The 26,144-nt window shown below is 40.2% G+C and overlaps 1 protein-coding gene and 1 long non-coding RNA gene across 8 annotated transcripts in view; one reads left to right on the top strand and one right to left on the bottom strand.

The window, feature by feature from the left end:
* LOC140127923 (adhesion G protein-coupled receptor E5-like) overlaps positions 1-26,144 on the bottom strand; it is a 102,908-nt gene that overhangs the window by 1,235 nt on the left and 75,529 nt on the right. For both annotated transcript variants that reach the window (XM_072149141.1, XM_072149142.1), the window contains 8 exons: positions 24,997-25,187; positions 21,911-22,069; positions 17,759-17,950; positions 15,455-15,672; positions 14,390-14,456; positions 6,324-6,415; positions 3,461-3,629; positions 3,268-3,369 (listed from right to left, as the gene is read on the bottom strand). In XM_072149141.1, the coding sequence (XP_072005242.1) occupies positions 3,268-3,369; positions 3,461-3,629; positions 6,324-6,415; positions 14,390-14,456; positions 15,455-15,672; positions 17,759-17,950; positions 21,911-22,069; positions 24,997-25,187 (1,190 nt within the window). The remainder of the gene's footprint in view (positions 1-3,267; positions 3,370-3,460; positions 3,630-6,323; positions 6,416-14,389; positions 14,457-15,454; positions 15,673-17,758; positions 17,951-21,910; positions 22,070-24,996; positions 25,188-26,144) is intronic.
* The window catches only part of LOC140127925 (uncharacterized), a 282,936-nt gene continuing 262,797 nt past the window's right edge, over positions 6,006-26,144 (top strand). For 3 of the 6 annotated variants that reach the window (XR_011855086.1, XR_011855085.1, XR_011855083.1), the window contains exons 1-2: positions 6,010-6,295; positions 16,139-16,282. This is a non-coding gene — a long non-coding RNA (uncharacterized lncRNA). Of the gene's footprint in view, positions 6,296-16,138; positions 16,283-26,144 lie in introns of all 6 variants that reach the window. The other 3 variants (XR_011855084.1, XR_011855082.1, XR_011855081.1) reach the window with 3 other exon arrangements.

Below are 26,144 nucleotides of genomic sequence, written 5' to 3'. Positions count from 1 at the left end.
CAAATATCCACACAAATCTGTATAGTTTTGCAATATGGTTGTGACTTCCCTGGTCTTGCAGGTACAGCAAAGTTTCACCTATAAAAACCAAAACTCAATGATAAATGTGAATCTAGTTGTAGGGTAGGTCCAGTGCCCATAAGGATGTTTGGTCGATAGATTTAAAAGAAATGCTGATTTCAGACCTGCGATTCTTGGATTTGGGAGTCAAATTCTCCCAATTCTCCATTCAAGTGCATGGAGGGAGTTTTACATTTTACAGCTTAAGGCTCAGCCCAATTTTTTGGGGATTCTGACCTGCGTCTCTTTATATGGTTATAACTTTTGAACACTGTTACTTATCTAAACGATTCTGAGATTATTATTTTTTTTTTTTTTTTCCCCCACGTGTTGTACTTCATTTTAGTGGTAAATTTTGGCTGATAAGTTTTGCGTTTACAAAAAAGAAAAAATGTATTTTTTGGAAAAATTTACCATTTTCAAAATAATTGTGTTTTCAGGCAAACAGATTTACCACCTAAATAATTTGCTGAATAACATTTCCCATATGTCTACTTTACATTTTCATAATTTTTGAAATGTCTGGATAATTTATTTTGATGTCGCGCGGCTTACAAATCGAATAGCGATTTTCCGTAGTTTCAGAATAGAGTATTTTGGGGAAAAATACAGTTTTGAATGAAGTTTTACATATTTGGCATCAAAACCCCCTATTTAATCAACCCATTTTCAAATCTGAACCCTTTAAACTATCAGTTAACCCCTTGAGATCTCCATAGTAATTACATCAAAATGTGGGTGAAATTTAGAGTGGTCAAATTGTGTCGGTTATACGTTCATTTAGCCCTATAATTTACACATTTCCAAAAGATAAAAATACAAAACCTACCTTACAATTTGTTATGAAATTTCTCCCAAGTACAGGGACCCCCCAAATGTGGACGTTACTTGTTTTATGGGCGCACAGCGAGGCGCAGAAGGGAAGGAGCGCCCTGCAGCAGCCAGGATTTTAGTTTCCCCATTGGCCCCTTTTGTACCAGACATTAATATTTTTGTACCAGACATTTTCTTACGTTTTACTAAATGTGTAAAATAAAACCCTAATGTGGGGAAAAATCTATCATTTTTGCATTGCCGTCTTCCAAGTGGCATAACATTGTTACTTTTTTGGCTACGGAGCTGGTTGATGGCTTGTTTTTTGCCAGTATCATTCTGGAGTACATACCGTATATACTCGTGTATAAGCCGAGTTTTTCAGCACAAAAAAATGTGCTGAAAAACGTCCCCTCAGCTTATACACGAGTCAATACTTGTAAAAAAAATAATTAAAAATGGACTAAAAAAAAAATAAACTTATTTACTCACCCTCCGGTGGCCCCGATGCGCGGCACTGCTCCCCCGATGTCATTGCGGCTCCTCTTCTGGCTTCCCGGCTCCTCTTCTTGCTTCCGCGCCGTCTTCAGTCTTCTTTAACATGGTGCTGGGCGCCGCCATTGTTCTTCTCCCGTGCGGCGCCTAGTATGAGGTCAGCAGCGGCGCGTCATACTAGGCACCGCAGGGGAGAGAACAGTTGCGGCGCCCAACGCGATGCTAAAGAAGACTGAAGACGGCGCAGAAGCAAGAAGAGGAGCCGCGATGACATCGGGGGAGCAGCGCCGCGCATCGGGGCCACCGGAGGGTGAGTAAATAAGTTTTTTTTAAAAAAATTCTGGGCTGTCTGTATACTACTGGAGGCACGCTGTATACTACTGGGGGCAGGCTGGGGTGGCTGTATACTACTGGGGGCAGGCTGGGGTGGCTGTATACTACTGGGGGCAGGCTGTATATTATAGGGGGCTGGCTATATACTTGGCTGGGTCTGTGACCAATGCATTTCCCACCCTCGGCTTATACTCGAGTCAGTAGGTTTTCCCAGTTTTTGGTGGTAAAATTAGGGGTCTCGGCTTATACTCGAGTATATACAGTGTTTTTTTTTATCACTTTTTATAGCATTTTTTTTTGGGACTGAATAGGTAAAAATCATAATTTTTGGAGGGTTTATAACAGTTTTTTTTAACAGCGTTCATCCTGCGGGTTCAATAATTATTTACTTTTATTCTACAGGTTGTTACGGACACGGTGATGCTATATATGTGGGGTTTTTGTTATGATTTAGACTTTTTGGGGGGTTAAATGTCTCTATATATTTTGTTTGATTTCTTTATTTTTTATTGAATAACTTTTTTTCTTTTACTTTTTCACTTTTTCCACCATGGGACATGAACAAGCAATCATCTGATTTCTTGTTCATGATAATACTCTGCAATACTGATGTGAACCGGTTAAGAGTGCTATCACATGTTTTTATGCATTTTAAAACAAACATACCTCGAATACTGTAGCTACACTGATGAAGAAACATATTGTTTGAGTGGTTTTGCTCACTAAACAATTATAAAATTCATGACCTTGGGTAAGCTGGATGCAGACTGGCTGCTGTACATAAACACATTACTTACACAGGACTGAACTGTCCAGACAGGACTAATCAACATGAGCTGGATGACCCATACACAGCAGTTGGGGGATGGTGCAGTGATTGATTACTTCTGCCTGTCAGGGACAACACAGTGATTACAGTGTTCTAAGCTTATGCTGGATGGGACAAGGCTGGAGAAGGGCACGTGTCAAACGCCTTATCATAACTTTATAATTGTTTTTTCAGCAAAACCTCTCAGTTCAGATATTAAACAAGATATTTTTCTGCATCAGTGTAGCTACAGCATTCTCAAGGTATGTTTGGTTCATGCATAAAATGCATAAAAGAAAATGGTATATATCCTTTAACGCATGCATTTTAAAATGCAATGCCACAAAAAAGATTTGCCTCATTAAATTTCTGTTAACATTTGCGATTACAAAATGCAGCAGTTAACGTGATGCTAACACGTCTGTTAACACAGTGTTGTGAATGTCTAAAAACCAAACCGGGTGATTTGGGCCACTAAACTACCAATCCATAATGGACCTGTGGGTGGTTTAGTGTTCCAAATCTCCCTGACCTCTTTGAGGGTGCGCCCACACGTTTAATTTTTCAGAGGCAGTTTTTGGAGCCAAAAGCATGTGTGTATGATAATGGGTTGAGACAAATAATTGTAAGGTGCTGCTCCTCCTACTTTTACTCCATTGCTGTTTTGGGCATCAAAAACTGCATCTTAACTGGTTCATGACCGCCCACCGTGTATTCACGGTGCGCACGGGCTGAGCCCTCTCCATGCCCATTTTTACCTTGGTGTTGGATTGTGTATTGCTTGTGTTGCTGAATTCGGAGTATATTGGAGACTTGAAATGAGCGAGTGCACAGAGCCACATCTTGTATTCTGCCCGCACCTGTGGATGAGAGAGGACGGAGAATAAAATAGTATAATGACTGGTCACACTTGTCTGTTGCTCCACCCCACATAGTGCCCCTTATTTTCACCTTTTTGTGCATCAGGCAGTGCAGAACAAAAATCTGTAATCCTTGCAAGGTGTTAAGGATGGTGAATATGTACACGAAAACGGGCTTAGCAGAATCGAACATGAAGAAACCAAATCCCCAACAACTCCCCAGGATACACAGCTGCGCTAAAGATGTCACCGTCAGGGTCCTAAAAAAAAAATATGAAAAACTTTTTTCTTGGCATATGAAAAGTTATAAAACAGCTCAAGGCTTTTAGCACCTATCCCGTACCTTCAACACAAGCCCCTCCCCCGATCCGACTGCACTGCGTTTCAAAACGCACTGCCAATTGAACATGTGCCACAAACTTTAACTATCTGATTAAAATAAAGCTACCATTCGGAAGTGTAAATTATGACCCTCATATACCTGCTCATAGGTGTAGCTAAGATGATGCAGGAACATATCGTGGTTAAGCGCATAAATCGGACGTTTTGTTATAAAATCGATTCTTATATTATGGTAATCACCCGCTCTGCGCTTCTGTGTGCGTAACACAGGCCGATCCGCGCTTGTTCATTAGCATCATTACGCAGACGCAAATGATCACTGCCTCCAATCACCCTCCCTTCCTCGCTCCCGAGAGCCGGTGACGTCACCAAGCCCTCACGAGCACTAGAGCAAGCGCATCGCAGGCTCGCAGGACGGCTGTGCGAACTACCATTGAAGTCCTGTAATAGTATGAGACTTTTGGGGTAGTTTGCGCAGCTGCCCTGCAAGTCAGTCGCGAGACTTCGACGGTCTCCTCCGCCTGTATAATTATGCTAATGCCCAAGCGCAGATCGGCCTGTGTGACGCACACAGAAGCGACAAGTGGGGGATTAGCATAATATAAGAATCAATTTTCTAAGGAAACGTCTGGTTTATGTGCTTAACCAAGATATGTTCCTGCATCATTTCAGCTACAGGTATGTGTGGCTCAGAATGCCCATTTCCAAAGGGTAGGTTTCCTGTAAGAAAAATCAAAAAGAAGCCTTGCCGGCGAAACCATGGGTCGGGCGGATAGAAAGCTAGCGTCCCGTTATGTGAATTTGTGATATGCGCATTTTTATTGGATTTTTGTGAGTATAATGAATTGGAATAAATTTTAACCTTGTTGGAACGTACCACACCATCTGCCTGCATATTGTCTTCCAGTTACAATATAATAAAGGAGGAGAATGAGAGTGCGATGGTGCTAGTCTGAATGGTGACATACTTTCAGCAGGAGAAATTGAAGATTGGTGCTGTTCATCGAAGTTTTAGAATCCTTGGAGCTCCGGTCATAGTGAAAATATTTTTCTCTATTTTGTGGAATTATAGAAATTACTTGCTACAACTTTAACACGTGTGAATTCAGCTTTAATTTCTATTTTTTTTTTTTTAACACAAACTGTAACACAGAAAAGTTGGGTTCACAGGCTCGATCAGACACAAGTAGCAATGTAAACAACGTAAAACACGTGATTCTTGTTCCTGATTTCAAGCGTTTTAAATGCGTTTCAACATGGTTGCTGTCAGGATAAGCCCTTTACCCGCAGCCTTTGCATTGAGTTCCAAATGGCAACTTAAAAGGGTATTCCCATTTCAGCAAATTAACGTTATTGTTTGCATTATAAAAGGTTATCCAATTTCCCAATATACTTTCTGTATCAATTCCTTACAGTTTTCTGGATCTCTGCTTGCTGTCATTCTATAGAAAGCTTCTAAGTTCCCTTTCAGTGGATAGAAATCTGATTATGGTCACACAGGGCTCGTTATATCACACAGCTCTGACTAGGGTGAACACACATGTGGCGTTTTTGAACGTAAAAAACGGAACGGTTAAAAAACACATCCGTTTTCAAAAACGTGTTTTTAAAAAGCAGATGCGGTTTTTTTAACGCATGCAGTTTTTACGATCTGAAAACGCACTAACTAAAAACGGCCCAAAAACGCCATGTGTGTCACCACCTTTCTCTCTATGATATAAGGAGCCGTGCACCTGTGTGACCATGGTCAGATTCCTGTCCACTGGAAGTAAACATAGAAGCTTCCTATAGAAGGACAGCAAGCAGAGATCTAGAAAACCGTGCGGAATTACAAAAAAGTATATTGGAAAGTTGATAACTTTTTATCAGTAAAAAAATGTACATTAATTTTCTGAAATGGGAACACCCCTTTAAAGGAAACCTACCAAGCTGGTGCTCGGTGTTTACAGCTTACACCGACTATTTGAAATGGTAGGTTTCCTTTAAACGCTGCGTGTCAACCTGGTATGCATGTAAATATCAAAAAATTATTACCCCAATAAATTTGGCCATCAGTAAAAATAACCATTTTCAAAGTTTAATTTTTTTTTTTTTAAAGAAAAGCACAAGAAAAATGTTGTCCTAATTTTTACATATTCATTGGTGCCAATAAAAAAAAAATAAAATTAAACTTAGCCCCTGTAATACAAGGCCTGTACAGCTATGCAAAGGGTATAGTAATAAATTAGTAATTATTGAACGATGTGAGGAAAAACATGAAAGGGTTAATGGCCATCCACGTCACATACACAGCAGACACATAGCAGCAGCTATGGCCTGAGCGCGCCTATGAGGAGCGTGGAGCCCCGCCCCTTTCTCCTCACAGCTGCCGCCATTTCAAGTGCTGTGACGCAGTTCGGGCCCCAAGAAGAACAAAATGGCTGCAACTGGAGAACTGAGGAGTACAATCAAAGAAAACGGGGCAGGAGAAGAAATAATACACGTATTATTCTGACAGTAATAGTAAAATAATGATGTCAACTGTGTATGTGACACTACAACCCACATACTTCACTCTATATATTCGGTGCTGTAACAATGTGAGGTAAGTTTATAAGTGAGGTGCCACCTACCTGATTTTTTTCAGTTTCCCATGCTCCGGGTTGATGGAGGACATTTTTACCGCCAGTTTCCACACGACAAGCACGAAAATCCCGCAGTTTAGCTGAACAGAAAATGTATGTTAGACACATCCTACAGGGGGCGGTAGCGAGCCGAGGGTATCTACCTATTTACCTATCATTTACCTCACATGTACCTGATCTACCCCATATACGTTCCTCTGTTATCATTTATCTACCTACCTCATAACATCCAACCTGACATCTGTTCATATTATATACACCTAATATTCATATATGTCCATCTACTTGTCTGATCTACCTATTTTTATGTAATCTACCTCTTATTTATCTATCTAATCTACTTCATATTTATCCATCATATATTTATCTTTCCCTTATCGATTATGTTTATCTTATATCTGCATAATCTACCCCATACATACATTTAAGTCTGTCTCCTATTTTTTTTTTTATCTGATTCATATTTATTGGTCATATTTCTATCTGTAAAACAAAATTGGATAACAAATGTTTATTTATTATCTATAAATTTGCTCATTATCTCATATCTTTCCCTTATCGATCTCATACTTGAGCTGCAGTACCTGTTATGACCAGCAGGTAGCGCACAAACTCCTGTTAGGTGATTATATACATATACTGTGTATATATGATATATGCAGCCATGATATGAAGCTGCTGCCCTTTGCATGAGCTCCTCAGGTGTTCGCGTTTCTTTTCAGTATGTATTCACACATAATTTATCCTATATTTTATGCTGAAGTTTGTGTGACATCAGCAAACCATTAATTTCAATGGGAAATGTGCTACACCATTGTGTTTGCTTGACCAGAGCTCTATTCAGATACCTGTTCAGGTAGGCCTATATGGATATATATGGAGTTGAGGTCAGCATGCTAGTATTCCATTCATATGGAGCACTCTGGGGATAAGGGTGCATTCCCGCGTGGTGTTTTTTGGATACCTTTTTTACGTGTTACTATGCGTGTGGCTGATTTGAGGCTGCGGTCCCACGTGGCAGTAACATATGTGTTTTCAAATGCATCAGAACAATGTTTACATAGCTGTTAACATTGCGTTAATGCATGCTTTTTGTAAACGCAATGTTAACCGCTATGTAATCAGGCAAATCTCCTCAGATGTTTGAAAATGCACGTGTTACTGCCATGTGTGACCGCATGCTTAACCGCTTCCTGATGCACGCCTTAGTACGGTGCACATCCAGAGTGGGAAGACAGAGGGCTCAGGTTGAGCCCTCTCTGTATCAGGCAAATGTTACAAGGTACACCCACTATTAAAGGGCACCTACCACCACGATTCTACCTATAAAGGTAGATCGGGTGGTAGGTGGATGTATGGGACATGAGGATAGCCTTTTTTAGAGCTAACCCTCACGTCCCCGCTATCTTTTTAAAATCTTTATTGCCCTAATGCAATTAAGATTTTAAAAAAATAGCGGGGATGTGAAGATTAGCTCTAAAAAGAGCTATCCTCATGTCCCATACATGCACCTACCACCCTTTCTACCTTTATCGTGGTGGTAGGTTCCCTTTAACACCGATGGCTGGTGCTGGGAAAGCTGTTGGAGGCATTTAAATCCCGGCGACATGTGGGTGCCGCCATATTGGATTTGATCACTGCCCCCCATGAGGTCTTTTGGAGGTGGCGATCAGTTGCTATGACAGCTACGGGTCACACAAAGACCGCAGACTGTCTAGTTTCACATAATTTAATAATGTGCGATAAAAATGCCCCCCTTAAAATCCAACAAAAAACGCCACTTGTGAATCTGCCCTCAGCCTACTTTGTGAAACAATTCCTTTAACCCCTTCACGCTCCGTGGCGGATATATCCGCCACGGAGCGCAGTGACTTAGCGCTCAGTGGCGGATATATCCGCCACGGCGCTTATGCCGGCTCGGCTCTGGATCAGAGCCGAACCGGCATCGGGAAACACGGGGTGCCGGCTGTAACTAATAGCCGGCACCCCAGTGTAACACCCGCGGTCGGAGTGGGCTCCGACCGCGGGTGTGTAACCCGTTAAATGCTGCGGTCAGCACGACCGCGGCATCTAACATGCCTCTGGGGGTCTTTCCCCCACGATCGCCCCCCCCCCCGAACCGTTTTCGGGGGACGCCGATCGCTGCTATGGAAGTGCTGGGGTCCGATCTGGTCCCCAGCACTGCCTGCAGGCACTGCCAGTAAGATGGCGTCTGTGACGTCATCTTACTGGCATAGTGCCAGCCTATGCAAGCGCATAGGCTAACACTGATAATACCCTGCAATCACTTGGGGCCGGTCCGGGGCCGGTTTGGGACTGGTGATGGTGGGCCGATGTAAAAATAAAAAACATGAAACTCACCTTTCCGATGCTTTCCCCGCTGCTCCGCTACATGATCCAGTCCGGCCGCGGTGACAGCTCCGTACGGGCCGGCGTCGCAGGCTATGACGTCATAGCCTGCGACGCCGGCGCGTACGGATCTGTCACCGCGGCCGGACTGGATCATGTAGCGGAGCAGCGGGGAAAGCGCCGGAAAGGTAAGTTTCATGTTTTTTATTTGCATGTACTGGGGTGGGGTGTTGCTGTATACAGGGGGGCTGTTGCATGCTATATACAGGGGGGCTTCTGTATACCATAGGGGACTGTTGTATACAGGGGGCTGCTGTATACAAGTGGGGGCTGCTGTATACCAGAGGGGGCTGCTGTATACACGGGGGCTGCTGTATACCAGAGGGGGCTGCTGTACACCAGAGGGGGCTGCTGTACACCAGAGGGGGCTGCTGTACACCAGAGGGGGCTGCTGTACACCAGAGGGGGCTGCTGTACACCAGAGGGGGCTGCTGTATACCAGAGGGGGCTGCTGTATACACGTGGGCTTCTGTATACCAGAGGGGGCTGCTGTATACCAGAGGGGGCTGCTGTGTACCAGAGGGGGCTGCTGTGTACCAGAGGGGGCTGCTGTGTACCAGAGGGGGCTGCTGTGTACCAGAGGGGGCTGCTGTGTACCAGAGGGGGCTGCTGTGTACCAGAGGGGACTGCTGTGTACCAGAGGGGACTGCTGTGTACCAGAGGGGACTGCTGTGTACCAGAGGGGACTGCTGTGTACCAGAGGGGACTGCTGTATACCAGAGGGGACTGCTGTATACCAGAGGGGACTGCTGTATACCAGAGGGGACTGCTGTATACCAGAGGGGACTGCTGTATACCAGAGGGGACTGCTGTATACCAGAGGGGACTGCTGTATACCAGAGGGGACTGCTGTATACCAGGGGGGGCTGTATACAGGGGTGACTGGCTGACTGTGTAAAGGGGGGGGGGCTGGCTGGCTATATACTGGGGGGGGGGGGGTAGTATATTCGCTATTGTGGAGTAGTTCTACATTCCGAATGTGGAGGGCTATATGCCGAGCCCCTAATCTCAGCAATATGAAGATAAGATAAGGGGGGGGGGGGCTGGCAGGCTATATACTGGGGGGCTAGCTGGCTATATACTGGGGGGTTGCTGGCTGACTATATACTGGGGAAGGCTGTTTGGCTGTACACTGGCGGACTGACTGTCTGGCTGTATACTCGGGGGACTGGATGGCTATATACTGGGGGGGGCTGGCTGGCTATATACTGGGGGGCTAGCTGGCTATATACTGGGGGGTTGCTGGCTGCCTATATACTGGGGGGCTAGCTGGCTATATACTGGGGGGTTGCTGGCTGGCTATATACTGGGGAAGGCTGTTTGGCTGTACACTAGCGGACTGACTGTCTGGCTGTATACTCGGGGGACTGGATGGCTATATACTGGGGGGGGCTGGCTATATACTGGGAGGGCTGGCTAGGGTTAGTATTATAGTAGTTATATTCTTGTACATAGGGGGCGGTATTATAGTAGTTATATTCTTGGACATAGGGGGCGGTATTATAGTAGTTATATTCCTGTACATAGGGGGCAGTATTATAGTAGTTATATTCTTGTACATAGGAGGCAGTATTATAGAAGTTATATTCTTGTACATAGGAGGCAGTATTATAGTAGTAATATTCTTGTACATAGGGGGCAGTATTATAGTAGTTATATACTTGTACATAGGGGGCAGTATTATAGTAGTTATATTCCTGTACATAGGGGGCAGTATTATAGTAGTTATATTCTTGTACATAGGGAGCAGTATTATAGAAGTTATATTCCTGTACATAGGAGGCAGTATTATAGTAGTTATATTCTTGTACATAGGGGGCAGTATTATAGTAGTTATATTCCTGTACATAGGGGGCAGTATTATAGTAGTTATATTCTTGTACATAGGGGGCAGTATTATAGTAGTTATATTCTTGTACATAGGGGGCGGTATTATAGTAGTTATATTCCTGTACATAGGGGGCAGTATTATAGTAGTTATATTCTTGTACATAGGGGGCAGTATTATAGTAGTTATATTCTTGTACATAGGGAGCAGTATTATAGAAGTTATATTCCTGTACATAGGAGGCAGTATTATAGTAGTTATATTCTTGTACATAGGGGGCAGTATTATAGTAGTTATATTCCTGTACATAGGGGGCAGTATTATAGTAGTTATATTCCTGTACATAGGGGGCAGTATTATAGTAGTTATATTCTTGTACATAGGGGCAGTATTATAGTAGTTATATTCCTGTACATAGGGGGCAGTATTATAGTAGTTATATTCTTGTACATAGGGGGCAGTATTATAGTAGTTATATTCTTGTACATAGGGGGCAGTATTATAGTAGTTATATTCTTGTACATAGGGGGTAGTATTATAGTAGTTATATTCCTGTACATAGGGGGCAGTATTATAGTAGTTATATTCCTGTACATAGGGGGCAGTATTATAGTAGTTATATTCTTGTACATAGGGGGCAGTATTATAGCAGTTATATTCTTGTACATAGGGGCAGTATTATAGTAGTTATGTTCCTGTACATAGGGAGCAGTATTATAGTAGTTATATTCTTGTACATAGAGGGCAGTATTATAGTAGTTATATTCTTGTACATAGAGGGCAGTATTATAGTAGTTATATTCCTGTACATAGGGGACAGTATTATAGTAGTTATATTCCTGTACATAGGGGGCAGTATTATAGTAGTTATATTCTTGTACATAGGGGGCAGTATTATAGTAGTTATATTCCTGTACATAGGGGCAGTATTATAGAAGTTATATTCTTGTACATAAAATGTAGTATTACAATATATTTTACTTAAGGGCAGTATTAGTTGTGTGCTCTTATTAACGAAGCGTTATTCTTGTATAAGGGAGGTAGTATGAGTCTCTTTCTCTGCGCTGTTTAGTAACTCCACCCACATCACCAGGCCACGCCTACTTGTTTTGACCCCGCCCACAGAATGGGGCCACTTTTACATTTTTTTCCAGGGCCACTTTAAATTCCCAGTCCGCCCGTGCCTGCAATACATGATTATTGCAGAGTATTATCATGAACAAGCAATCAGATGATTGCTTGGTCATTTCCCATGGTGGAAAAAGTGAAAAAGTTAAAAAAAAAAAATGTTATTCAATAAAAAATAAAGTAATAAATCAATAAAAATGCCCATAAGCCCCATAACATATAAAGAGACATATAACCCCAAAAAAGTCTAAATCATAACAAAAACCCCACATATATCAGTATCACCGCGTCCGTAACAACCCGTAGAATACAAGTAAATCATTATTGAACCCGTACGATGAACGCCGTTAAAAAAAACTATTGAAAACCCACCAAAAATTAACATTTTTACCTATTCAATCTTACAAAAAATGCCATCAAAGGTGATCACAAAAACATATGTACTCCATAATGATACTGCTGCAAAGTACAGCATGTCCCGCAAAAAACAAGCCATCAACCAGCTCCCAAGTCAAAAAAGTAAAAATGTTATGCCACTTGGAAGACGGCAATGCAAAAATGATAGATTTTTTCCCACATTACGGTTTTATTTGACAAATTTAGTAAAATGTAAGAAAATATATTCAAGTCTGGTATCCCCGTAATCGTATCGACCCATAGAATAAAGATAACATGATTATTAGGCTAAACGGTGACCACGAAAAAAAAAAGTCAAAAATCCAGTACAGAATTGATGCTTTTCTACTCATACCCTCAAAAACGAGTTCCTAAATTTTCAACAATAGGTGATACCAATCCCAAAATGGCAACACTGGAAAAAGCATCTCATCCCGCAAAAAATATGTCGTCACATGGCCCCAGTAACGAAAAAGCGAAAATTTATAGCCTACAAAAGGGACCAAAGAGGAAACTAAAATCCTGGCAGCTGCAGGGTGCTTCCTCCCTTCTGCGCCCCGCTGTGCCCCCATAAAACAAGTAACGTCCACATGTGGGGGGTCTCTGCACTCGAGAGAAATTGCAGAACAAATTGTATGGTGGGTTTTCTATTTTTATCTTTTGGAAATGTGTAAATTTTAGTGCTAAATGAACGTATAACCGGCACAATTTGACCATTCTAAATTTCACCTCCATTTTGATTCAATTACTATGAAGATCTCAAGGGGTTAACAATCTTCCTAAAATCTGTTTCTGATAGTTCGAGGGGTGCAGATTTGAAAATGGGTTGATTATATAGGGGGGTTTTGATACTAAATATGTAAAATTTCATTCAAAACTGTATTTATCCGCAAAAGAGTACATTCTGAAAATACGGAAAATCGCTATTCGATTTTTAAGCCGAGCGACATCAAAATATATTATCCAGACATTTCAAAAATTATGAAAATGTAAAGTAGACAAATGTGAAATGTTATGCAGCAACTTATTTAGGTGGTAAATCTATCTGCCTGAAAATGTAATGATTTTGAATTTCAAAAAAGTGAGATTTTTCAAAAAATTCTACATTTTTTCTTTTTTTGGAAAATAAACGCAAAACTTATCAGCCAACATTTACCACTAAAATGAAGTACAACATGTGGGGAAAAAACAATCTCAGAATCGCTTTGATAAGTAACAGTGTTCAAAAGTTATAACCATATAAAGTGACGCAAGTCAGAATCCAAAAAATGGGGCTGAGCCTTAAGCTGTAAAATGGCTGCGTCCTTAAGGGGTTAAGAATGCACAGGACAAAATGTGTTGGTTTTCTGATACAGACATTGGCTGATATACCTTAACCCCTTACCGACATGTGACGTAATAGTACGTCACTTGTTGGGTCGCGGTGCATTAGGTATCGCTGCGTCCGAAAATGCCCGATCTATCAAAATATGATAACGGTTTTTCAATGTGTTTAACCCCGTAACGGAAAATCGCGCCCAAAGTCGAAAATGGCATTTTTTTGCCATTTAAAAAAAAAATTAAAAATTCTATAAAAAGTGATCAAAAGGTCGTACAGTCCTAAAAATGATAACATTTGTAAACGTCATCAAAATCCGCAAAAAACGGCACCACACACAGCTCCATACACCAAAGTATGAAAAAGTTATTAGCGCCAGAAGATGGCAAAATCCCCCCAAAAAAATTTGTACAGGAGGTTTTAATTTTTTTAAACGTATGAAAACATTATAAAACCTATACAAATTTGGTATCCCCGTAATCGTACCGACCCAAAGAATAAAGTATACATGTCATTTGGGGTGCACAGTGAAATCCGTAAAATCCAAGCCCACAAGAATACGGCACAAATGCGCTTTTTTACCAATTTCACTGCATTTGGATTTTTTTTCCCGCTTCCCAGTACATGGCATGGAATATTAAATACCACCATTTTTTGAAGTGTAATTTGTTGCGTAGAAAATAAGCCATCACACAGCGAAAATGTGGGGAGTGAAAAATGAAAACGTAAAAACGAAAAATGGCTGCGGCGGGAAGGGGTTAATTGTTTGGACCCTAAAGCATACTCTTCCTACTTGCAGAAAAAATCCTTGATGGACCCCCTATTGACTGTGGGACACTTATAACCTTAAAAAAAACCTATAAACATTCAGACTTAATACTATAATATTGTCTTATGATTTTTAGATTGCACATTGACCTTCACTGAACTAGAATTAAGTTGTTTAGTATTAATTTTATGTGAATATCTACTTACAAGTATAATCAAACAGACCGGTCCCATAAAGGCCCAGATGAAACCATTTTTACGAGATAACCAGCAGCTGTAAGGGAAGAGATGGGAAATAATACACGTCAATAGAGCAAAATGGAGTAACTTTAAGGGGTATTCCCATCTGGGCACTCACATTCAGTTTCATTAATCTGCCATATATAAACATTTCTACAATTAGATGTTATTTTAAAAAAATGTTCCTGTGTTTTTTTTTCATAAATGTAGTCATATCGTCCCTTAGAAACCAGACTGTGTCCTTGGATACGACCACCTCTGCTGGAGGGATTGCAGAAAGACACAAAAGGTTTTTGTATATGAAATGTCCAGCAGTTACTACATGTCGGACAGCCGTCCTGTGGTAATGATTGCTGAAGCCAAGTGGTCAGGCAGGACTCTATTGTGCATGTCTGGCCACTGCTGCCAAAAAGTGAGGTGGTCGTATCCGAGGAAGCTATCTGGTTACTAAGAGACAACATGGCTACATTTAGGAGAAATTATCTTCACACGGGAAAATTTTTTTAATAACATCCAATTGAAGAAATGTGTACATATGGCAAATTAATTTATTTAAATGTGAATGCCCAGATGGGAACACCCCTTTAAGAAGCAAAACACACTATACACTCCAGAGATCTCCCACCCCCTTTCATCTTTGATGCTCTTATTTTTGGGGCTCCCATCATCAGTTTTATTGTATATTTGACAACTAAGGCTAATGATGAACTCACATCAGAGGAGAAGAGAACTGGGATTTTGGAACGCGGAGGAAGTGGTGGCTGAAGTCTATTCACGTTTTTACCAAAACTGGTCCAAATTAATTCTTTACGTTAAAACTGTACTAAATTCCCTGCCGTTTTGAGATCTGTGGGGTCCTTTTGATGGTTGGCTTCCCCAAAATAGCTATTGCTTAGTTGCCACCCCACTCACATAAAGCATAAAGCTCCCTAGCAGTGTACCAGTTGTTTCCTCACTGTTATGATATCGAAACCTATCCTGATATTTTGTCAATGAAGCGTTTCCATTAATCACAATGACACTTCCACTTACTATTCCTTAGTGCCGTATCCTTCATGATATATGACTGCACTTATTGTGACAATCAAAGCCGGCGTGCCATATCCTACTGCCAGGAGGTATCTTTTCTTCAGATGAGTGTTGAACACTGTAACTAACATGCGATAAAGCTCCAGACCTTCCAGAGACATCCAGCAAAAGGAGCTGAGGTAGAACGCATGAAGAAGTCCTGCAACTATGCCACACACAACCTATGATGCAAAAACGGATGTTATCAAATATAAAACACAAAATTACAGTCAAAATAAAGCATGGATAAACTAGGGGCACTTACTCATAGATCCAGCTACCGTAACTGTGGTAATCTTCTTATATTTGTTACCTAGAGCCGCCTTCCAAAATCAACTTTTAAAATGATACTAATGTGTTTGAAGGGCTATGGGCGTGTTACAGAAGCCCTCTGTCCTGTGGCTTCGCAAGCTGTTGTTATACTGTAGCATAAAATCTCACTCTTTTTAGAAGAAAAGGTGCCATGGAGGGGCCAACAAATATAAAAAGATGACCACTGTCACAGTGCCTGGATCTAAGAGTTGAGTGTTCCTGGTTTATTATGCTTCATTTTGATGGTAGATTTAAAGTACCATTAAAGGTGTTAAACATGGCAATCCCTTTTTATTTTAGCATTACACTATTGAAGTTGATCTAAATTTTTTTCAGGTTCTAAAGATCATAAAGAAACTGAAAGGAATAAGGTTTTGTGATCGTCTAACCTTTGACAATAACATACAGGCAGAAACTATTTGCCATGTTTTTGGGATTCTTCACCCATCATCTGGAAGGGTCACTCTTAACTTAATTATGGTATGTGAAATTTTTTAAATATGTTTGTGTTTTATAACTTTCATCAGCCTTACCTGTATCAGTCTATAATACTGCATAGAGTCATTAGAGTAATATACTATACAGTTCTCCTAAGCCTAATATGCAAATTTCTGAAAGAGGCCACTGGATTGTGGAGTACCCGGAGCTGACACCACACGGCGCAGCTACTCCACTCCCCAGTTTTCGACCCTTCTACCAAACCCTCTTCAGTGCGCAGCTCCTGGTGGCTATGCAAACTTGTCCACAAAGCCGGAGTTCTGTACATGCACAGTAGTTTTCGCTTCAGAGCTGAGACGGCACAGCCACCAGCTCTGCAAAGATAGTCTATAAAAGAACGAGTGTAGCTGCGTGCTGAAGATGTCTTGGACGATTTAAAGTGGCTACTGGGGCGTGGAATAGCCGTGCCGTGTAGCATCAGCTCCGGGTACTCCACGCCCCTGTAGCCTCTTTCAGAAATTTGCATATTAGTGTAATAAAAGATGATAAAAGTTACCCGCGTCTAAAGGATTACCATAAAAAGGGCTATACATTAGAAGAACCTGCCACTGGATCTACCTTAATAGGTAGATCTGTGGTGGTAGGTTTTCTTTAATTATTCATTTCACTTTTCAGACCTTCTACTCACCTCCTCCCTGCCCTGCGCCTGCCAGAGAGCCGGGGACATCACCAAGCTCTCTCCAATTCCACTCTATGCATGGTTCTCTATTTGTATCTGCAGTGCACAGCCGGCTGCTCCTAAGTGCATTTGCGGCCCTTAAGGCTCATCTGCATAATTTTACAGAATAAAAGAAGAGTAGCTCCAGACTGAATGGGGTACATAACAGCATTAAAGTGTCTTTGCTTCAGATAATGTTAGCTTCCTGTACTGGCAGCCTATAGACAATGTAAGGGGTGTTTAACCCCTTTACCCCCTCCCTTCAAATTCTAAAAGGGGAAACTCTATAACTGTGTATGTATCTAGAAGCATCATGTACCGGTGACAGTACACCAAATGTTTATAATGTATCTTACTGCGTGAAGGTAAAAGGAAAGGTACATATGGAGCTTAAAAGGACATCTACCACCAGGATGATGGATTGTAAACCAAGTATACTTAGATGCTAGTGTATGTCTCCCCTGGCAGGATACGCTCTTCTTTTAGCTTCTTATGCCCTGCTTTAAAAAAATAAAAAGGCTTTTAAAATTATGCAAATAAGCCTGAGGGGCTCTATGTTCCATATGTGTTAATGGAGCCCAGAGCTCCTCATGCTCATTTGCATAATTTTCAAAGCCCCTTTTTGTTATAAACAAGGGCATAAGAAGCCTAAAGAGGAACGGATCCTGCTAGAGGGAGAGCACACCTGTATGTCAGTGTGCTTGGTTTACAATACCTGATCCTGGTGGTAGATGTCCTTTAATAAACACAGCGCCAATACGGCCACATATAGAGCCATATATATATGTAACAGAGCTTGCCTTGTTTCCGCTTGCGGTGATTCCAAGTAGAAATATACAGTTGGCAAAGAAGAGACTGACACACAAGTGCGTGTGAATGATGTTTCGTGTTCCACGGATGGAGCGGCAGAAGCAGAAAGTGATGATTGCCAGTACAAGGCAGAAGATCGAAATGGAGAGTCCGATTTGTGTTAGGAGAGTCAAAGTCCAGCTCTGTAATTTAAAGTAATATAAATAAGTTATAAACCTTTATACACAGAAATATTCTAATTGTAGCCTTCATGGTAAAATGACAGTAGTCTGCAACGTGCCACAGACTATTATAGTCATTGGGATTTGGTTATCCAGAAATTAGGTGAAAAGTGAGATTATGCTCAAAACAGAAAATTAATCTAATTCATTGCACTACAAACACATTTCCAGTAATACAGCACTTTGATAAATTCAGATTCTGAGACAATTAGATGGTATTTATTTAGCTGTAAAAAGATCTTTAATTTGTACATACAAAGGCGGGTTCTGTTGGTCCCCATGTTATTATGACTTGTTCGTCAATGACATTTGTAAAATAAGTAAAGCACTAATATTAGACTGTATTGACTTTGCTCACACATTGAAAGTGTAACATCTGTGGCGGCGTCATCCTCTCTATGTAGATATGCACATTGGATTGTTATGTTTCACTTTGAACAGTAGTTTGTTTTCTGAATAACTTGATTGATTTGCACCACACCGGTCACTCTCCTGCAGCTCTGCTCTGGTTCATTAAGCGTACATCGCTCCCTTGCTTGGTTTGGATGTCAGAACTCTGCTACAATTTGCTCAGGCATCTGCTCACATCTAGTAATGTGCATGCTATAGACCCAGTTTGTAGCAAGCTCCTAGTATCTAGTTGTTGTGTTATTTTTGATCTCTGTATTCTTGATCCTGTCTTTCTACTGTCTTTTCGATTTTGCACAGTGTGTGCCCTCTCTATTGTGACCCGGCTCTGGAACCGTTCTTCTGTATTTGTTTTGTCTTCCTCTCTGTTTTTTGCAATTGGGTTCAGGGATGGAATGTCTCCTTGTTGTCTGGGAATGGGATTAGTCCTCTGTCTGTGTCTTTAGTCTGTTCCTACAAGATAAATATGTGTAGTGGTCCTATTACACAGCCTAATGACTGGGTCGATTATTGGTAACTTACATTTTTAGGAACGGTCATTGCACGTAATTGGTCCATTTAACCTCTTAACACTCTGCACCGTAGGGATTGTATGAAGAGGGCTCATGGGCTGAGTCCTCTTCATACAAGGGTGGGGGTTGTTGCATATTGCAGCAAACCCCTACCGCTAATAACTGTGGTCGGTGCTTGCACCGATCGCGGCTATTAACCCTTTCATTGCCACCGCCGGCATTTAAAAGACGGCAGCGCGTGGGCGCCGCCATCTTTATTGGCGATCGGTTGCCATGGTAGCCTCGGGTCTTCGTTTGACCCGAGGCTACCTGGCTTCTGCAGATTTGTTACAATGAGCCAGTGGCTCATTGTAATAAATCAGCTGCAAAAATACCATATATTGCAATACAGTAGTATTGCAGTATATGGTAGGAGCGATCTGACCATCTAGGGTTAATGTACCCTAGATGGTCTAAGAAATGGTGAAAAAAAAAGAAAAAAAAAGTTTAAAAAATAAAAACATTTATAAAATATTAAAAATTCAAATCACCCCCCTTTCCCTAGAACTGATATAAAACATAATAAACAGTAAAAATCACAGACTCATTAGACACAAATGTCTGAAATGCGACTTTTAAACCTTTTTACATCACATACAAAATGGAATAAAAAATGATCAAAATGTCGCACAGACCTCAAAATGATAGCAATGAAAACGTTGGCTCATTTTGCAAAAAATGTCACCTCACACATCTCCGTGCACCAAAGTATGAAAAAGTTATTAGCGTCAGAAAATGGCAAAACATTTTTTTTTTTTCGTACACATTCGTTTAATTTTTGAAAATGTATTAAAACACAATAAAACCTATATAAATTTGGTATCACCGTGATCGCACCGAACCGAAGAATGAACGTGACGCACGTGCGTTTTTTAACATTTTTTTTCCACATTTGGAATTTTTTTTCAGCTTCGCAGTATACACCATGTTAAAATAAATAACATTACGGGAAAGTAAAATTTGTTACGCACAAAATAAGCCCTTACCCAGGTCTGTACACGTAAAGATGAAAAAGTTATGGATTTTTGAAGGTGGAGAGCGAGAAATGGGCGAAAAAACCCTGCGTCCTTAAGGGGTTAAGTGTACTTTTGTTTACCTAAACAACAGTTGTTATTCGATAATCACATCCCCTTTTTAATACGCAAAAATATTTTTTTGCCAGCATGTCGCCTAATGTAAACAAGGAAACTGTAAGCATGATGAAATTATCAATTTTTTGAATGGTTTTTCCTATTAGCTTGCCTGTGTAAAAGGCCACTGCAAACAAGTACTGATTGACAAATATATTTTCAATGGCTGCCTTTCCTCTTCTGCATCATGACAATTACAATGTAAGGGGTGTTAACCCCTTAACCCCCTCTCTTCAAATTGTAAAGGGAAACTCTATAACTGTGTATGTATCTAAGAAAAAAGCAAAGAAACTAGTTACCATTGCTCCATGCAGCAATCTTAGTATCAGACAAGTTAATGGCCTTCAGCATCAAATAATAGTTCAATCTATCCAAAGCAAGATGCTATCAAATTTTAAAACGTAACTTTTAATAAATAGTGTATCATAAAAAGGTATCAACAAAACAACATACAATTATTCAAATTACCTAGTATGATAGGCACAATTCTTGTGTCCTATAGGCCACCAGATGCGCAATAATCACAATTACGCATGGAAGGGGACAGACAATCCTGAAGGGAGATGTTCTAGCTGTCCCTGTTTATGCCCTCTTCAGAATTCAACCCCATTGTTAGTAGCTCCCAGCCCTTACAACGGCGGTCCCCAAATTAAACTGTCCCTACATGCATTCTATTGTGCCCTATAACTCAAGGTGTTAGATTTCCCTATTTTTACGCGTTTCGTGCACAATTGCATGCACTCTTCAGGGGAAACGGCAGTGGGTTGCGGCGTGTCATGGGTCTGGATGTCCGTGACGCTACCTCATCCTATATGCAGGCATCGGCCCTATATCTTTCAATCAAAAAACCGGGTGCAAGCAGTGGCTCGACTCTACCCGGAACTAGCTGTGTGGTCACTAGGTTTCTAAACGGCGCCGGCTGTGTATGTATCTAGAAACATCATGTACCAGTGACTGTACACCAAATGTTTATAATGTATCTAACTGCCTGAAGGTAACATGTACTGTAATACACAATGAAGAATAACTTAAAGAAACACTATAGTCAAAGCTAATTCATTGAATTATACCTTGTACAGGGCCTGAAGGGAGGAGTAGGACTTTAGGGTCTAGCAAGGTTTAACAATGAAAATGAGTCCTGCTCCTGCCTTTGACTGGAGTGTTCCTTTAAGGGTAGTTTACTCACTGGATTTTTCATTGTGAGGATGTCAGATGTTTGTCCTGCAAGAGGTGGCCTAAATTCTGAGCGGAATCTATGCAAATACCGTTTATAGGTCACACTGGTCAAAATATGCGCTGGAAAGCTGAGAGAGAATAATTAATATACCCTATTTGACACCATTTATCTGCCATAAAATTTGCATCCATTTCCTTACAAGAGAAGCAGAGCAAGGTTATGCGGCACAATACACCAATGCTGCTAAGTATCCTCAATATCAATGACTTACACAGGATTAGACACCAAAGATATTTGTGATGAAATGTTTATATAGGAAGTGGAGTTTATACAATTATTGTGTTTGGATGTCACAATGTAAGGTCTCCTGGACACAAATGTGCATATATCACGGACCTGTGGTCTGTTGTTTTATGGCCCATGTGTCATTGTTGTGGGAACTCTGCTCACATGCTGATGATAACATTAAAGATGGCAGGAATAGAACCTGCTATGAATTTTGCATTAATGACTCACAGGCAGTGTCGTGGATACTACAGCCGTGTATATGAGCCCATAGAAAAGAAAAAGTCTTTACATGTCGCCTAATGCTTATACTAAACGTTATTTATAGACATATCACTTATATTCACCAATTAATACCACAGAGACTCACCTCATACTCTTGTAAAAGCATTAAGATGGCAAAGCTGGTCAGGTGGGTGCAGTTACAGGTTATTCCAATCGCATCACTTTCCACCATCATACAACCCTTACTGCTCCAACTATTCTCTGACACAGACCAGGACACACAACTAAAGTTATTGAATTTTACCTGCAAAAAAATATTAACTTTTGATAATGGCTAGAAACAAAATATTACCGTTAATACTTGAGTACAAGCCATGTTTTTCAGCACAATAAATTTTTCTGAAAAAAACAAACTCCACTTAAATGCAAGTGGATAAAAAAAAAAATCAATAATCACCTTTTAACCCCTAGGGGACACAGCCTATTTTGGCCTTAAGGACGCAGCCCCATTCTTCAAATCTGGCCTGTGTCACTATAAGTGGTTATAGCGTGGGAACGCTATGAGATATCCAGGGGATTTTGAGATTGTTTTCTCGTGACACATTGTACTTCAAATTAGTTTAAAAATTTGGATGATATCTTTTGTTTAGTTATGAAAAAAAACTAAATTTGGCAAAAATTTGGAGAAATTCTTTATTTTCAACGTTCTAAATTCTCTACTTTTGATGCAGATAGTCGTAGCTCCCAAATAAATTCATAACTTACATTTCCCAAATGTCTGCTTTATGTTGGCATGGTTTTTTAAGATTCCACATATTTTACTAGAATGTTATGAGGCTCAGAATTTAGGTATCATTTTTCACATTTTTTGTAAAATCACCAAAACCTGTATTTAGATGGACCTGCTCAATTTCTAATTGACACTGAGAGGCCTAAATAATAGTGAGACTCGTAAAATACCCCATTGTGGAAACTACACACCTCAACGTATGAAAAACCACTTTTAAGAAGTTTGTTAACGCTTTACGTGTTTTATAGGGGTTAAAACAAAATGGAGGTGCAGTCTGCAAATTGTAATATTTTTTCACAATACACTCATTTTGGGTGGAAAATTAAACATTTACAATGGATTAAATGAATAAAGGCTCCACAAAGTTTGATACCCAATTTCTCCCGAGTACACGGATACTCTACATGTGCTGGTAACCTGCTGTATGGGCGCACGGCCGGGTATATAAGGGAAGGAGGGACCATCCAGATCAGATTTGCTATGTCACATTGTACAGGCTATAATTTTTTTCTTTTTTTAATGTGGACCTATAGGGGCTTATTTCTTTTGCCACATGAGATGCACTTTTCTGGTACGTAATTTGGGGGAATCTATAGGCTAATTGGTGAGATTTTATTAACTCTTTGTTGGTGGAGGAAATGAAAATCATCACTTTTCAGGAAGATTTTTATGGGTTTTTTTTTTGGCTGTTTACCATACCATAAAAATAGTATATTATTTTTATTCTATGGGTCGCCACGATTACAAAAAGACCTCATTTATATAGATTTTTTATTTTTTTCCCATTTTTAGTGCATAAAAAGTAATTTGGCAAAAATGTTGTTACTTTTAGCATCACCGTCTTTCATATGCATAACTTTTTTATTTTTCGCCTCACAAATCTGTTTAAGGGCTTATTTTTTGCGAGAAGGATTGTTCTTTTTAGTGATCTTATTTTAGAGTGCATAACATTTTTTAAATCCCTTTTTAGAGCATTTTTATAGGGTATTAATTGAAAATGATCTTTTTTCTGGAGCTTTTTTTTGTTTTGTTTTTTACGGGGTTAACTTTGCGGATCTAATAACGATTCTGTTTTATTATGCAGATTGTTACGGACGCAGGGATACCAAATATGTGGGGGTTTTGTGTATTTTATTCAATTGTACTGAATAAAAACCAATTTGGAGAAAATCTTGTTCATTTTAGCATCATCATCTTTTCATATGCATAACTTTTTTATTTTTCGGCTGACAAATCTAGTTAGGGGCTTATTTTTTGCGAGACGAGTTGTTCTTTTTAGTGGGCTTATTTTGGAGTGCATAACATTTTTTAAATTACTAGCATTTTTTTTTATAGGGTATTAATTAAAAATTATCTTTTTTCGGAACATTTTTGCGTTTTTTTTTCTACGGCGTGTACCGTGCGGGTCCAGTAACGATTCTGTTTTATTATACAGATTGTTACGGACGCGGCAATACCAAATATGCGGGTTTTTTTGTGTTTTTTATACTTTATTAAGTGTTTTTATGGGAAAGTGACATTTTTAGGGGCTTATATTTTTATGTATTTATTTTTTATTTATTATAATGTGTAGTGTTAAGTGTTTTTGCATATTTTTACTTATACATACTTGAACTTAAACCAGTGATGCTCTGATCACTGGTTTAAGTCCAATACACTGCTCTACAATACTATTTTATTGTAGAGCAGTGTAAACTGTCTGAGCAAGCTTGCGCATGCTCAGACAGCTTACAGTCAGACCCGGAAGGGGTCTGACTGCCATGGAAACCGGGCAGCTCCGGGGCACATGCCAGTCCTCGGAGCTGCCCAGAAGTGGATCGGATCCCCCGGTAAGCGGCACGGGGGATCCGATCCACAGCGCAAACACCCTTACACGACGCGGTCATGTTTGACCGCGGCGTGTAAGGGGTTAACACCCGCGATCGGAGCCGGCTCCGGTGTTAGCGCAGGCAGCTTCCAGCACCTTGTTGAATCTATGCCACGAAGAATTGAGGCAGTTCTGAAGGCAAAAGGGGGTCCAACCCGTTACTAGCATGGTGTACCTAATAAAGTGGCCGGTGAGTGTACATTGAATGCTGAAATGGCATAAAAGTGTTGTTACCATGTAATAACATTATGGCATATTGTTAGGATATAGTGAGGCTACAGTTGTAGAAAATGTTATGCATCTTAGAAATTAAACCATAATATTTATTCCTGACCAAAATGTATACAAATACATTTATTTTGTATCCATAAAAAGAGAAAATATATAATAAATGCATGAAAGAGTGCCAGTGATATTCCAAATGTATGTGTAACACATATATATGTAACACATATGGAATCTTCTAGAAACTATTTAAATAACCAATGGCATGTAAACTCCTGAAATTCTACAGGTGCCATAAATGTATAGAACAATTTATGTAAAGAAAGCAATATGTAAAGAAAATCCTTACCTCGGCTGTAAAATTCAGCCTCATTGACACTGGTTGTTGAAGATTCGAGGTGTTACTGATGCCAAGGAAGACACTGACCACAGGGGAAACAAGTGTAAAGCTTTTATTTTCTGATTTTTCTTCAAAAAGATCAGATCCATTCAGAATGTGAGTGATATTAGTGTACTCTATGCTCCCTAATAATGCTAAACCTGTAGTAGAAAAAACAAAATTAAAATTTATATTTTGCATTCAGAAGGTTATCCTACCCAATGATCAACGTTTCCTCTTGATTTCACTTTAAGTTGACTATACTCGCACTCCTTTTAATTCATATGCACACCCATTAGTCTTAAAAGCAGGCCAAAGAATAATACAATTTTTTTTCTTAAAGTAGAATTTTCTAGAAATATCCTCAGGACTGGTTTTTACTCATGGATTTTTATGCTGCGGTTAGATTGAGGAACTCCGATATCCATATAAAATGGCCAACTGACAACATTCCCTCCTAACTTTTAAATGTCTATGGATGGTGGATGGAACAGTGCTCCATAAGATAATCAGATTTCTTTTTCTAACCACTTGATGCTGAGCCTATTTTTCACCTTCAACGTAATTTAAATTAACCCATACTAACTAAGCGACTGACATGTTTTAAAACTACTATTATACAGCAGGATAAATACCCCTGTAATGTTATTCCCCACACCTAAAAAGTTCCACAGTCAGTTTGTAAAGTTGAATCGCCATCTATGCAGATTGCTCCATGTGAGTCAGATCATCTTTTTTTTTTCTCTGAGCTGTGTCCGGCATATTTATCCTTCCTGCTTAGCTGTTATTCCAGTTTCCCTTGTTGAAGAGAATTCCAGAGGGAGGGGGAGTTAATTTCTCTGTACCCAATCGCATGTGTTTCTCTCAACAACTCCATTCACCCCTCCCTCAGGAATTCTCTTTAGCAGTCACACAGCCAGAATGTGAGTAATGTAACAGAGTCAAGTTGGCTCAGCTGAAGATAAAATAGGCCCCTTTTCAATTAGGAAGCCGGAGGCGTGGGTGAGCTAGAAGAGCTTGAATATGCATAGATGGCGTTTTTTTAATATGGCACTTAAAGCCAGCATGTGATAAATGTGTCACTATGTGCACTGGGCATAGAGATGTGTATTAGTAGA

The sequence above is a fragment of the Engystomops pustulosus genome, chromosome 4 (genome assembly GCF_040894005.1).
Source record: "Engystomops pustulosus chromosome 4, aEngPut4.maternal, whole genome shotgun sequence".
Classification (NCBI taxonomy): Eukaryota; Metazoa; Chordata; class Amphibia; order Anura; family Leptodactylidae; genus Engystomops; species Engystomops pustulosus.
This window is presented reverse-complemented; position numbering and strand designations above follow the sequence as displayed.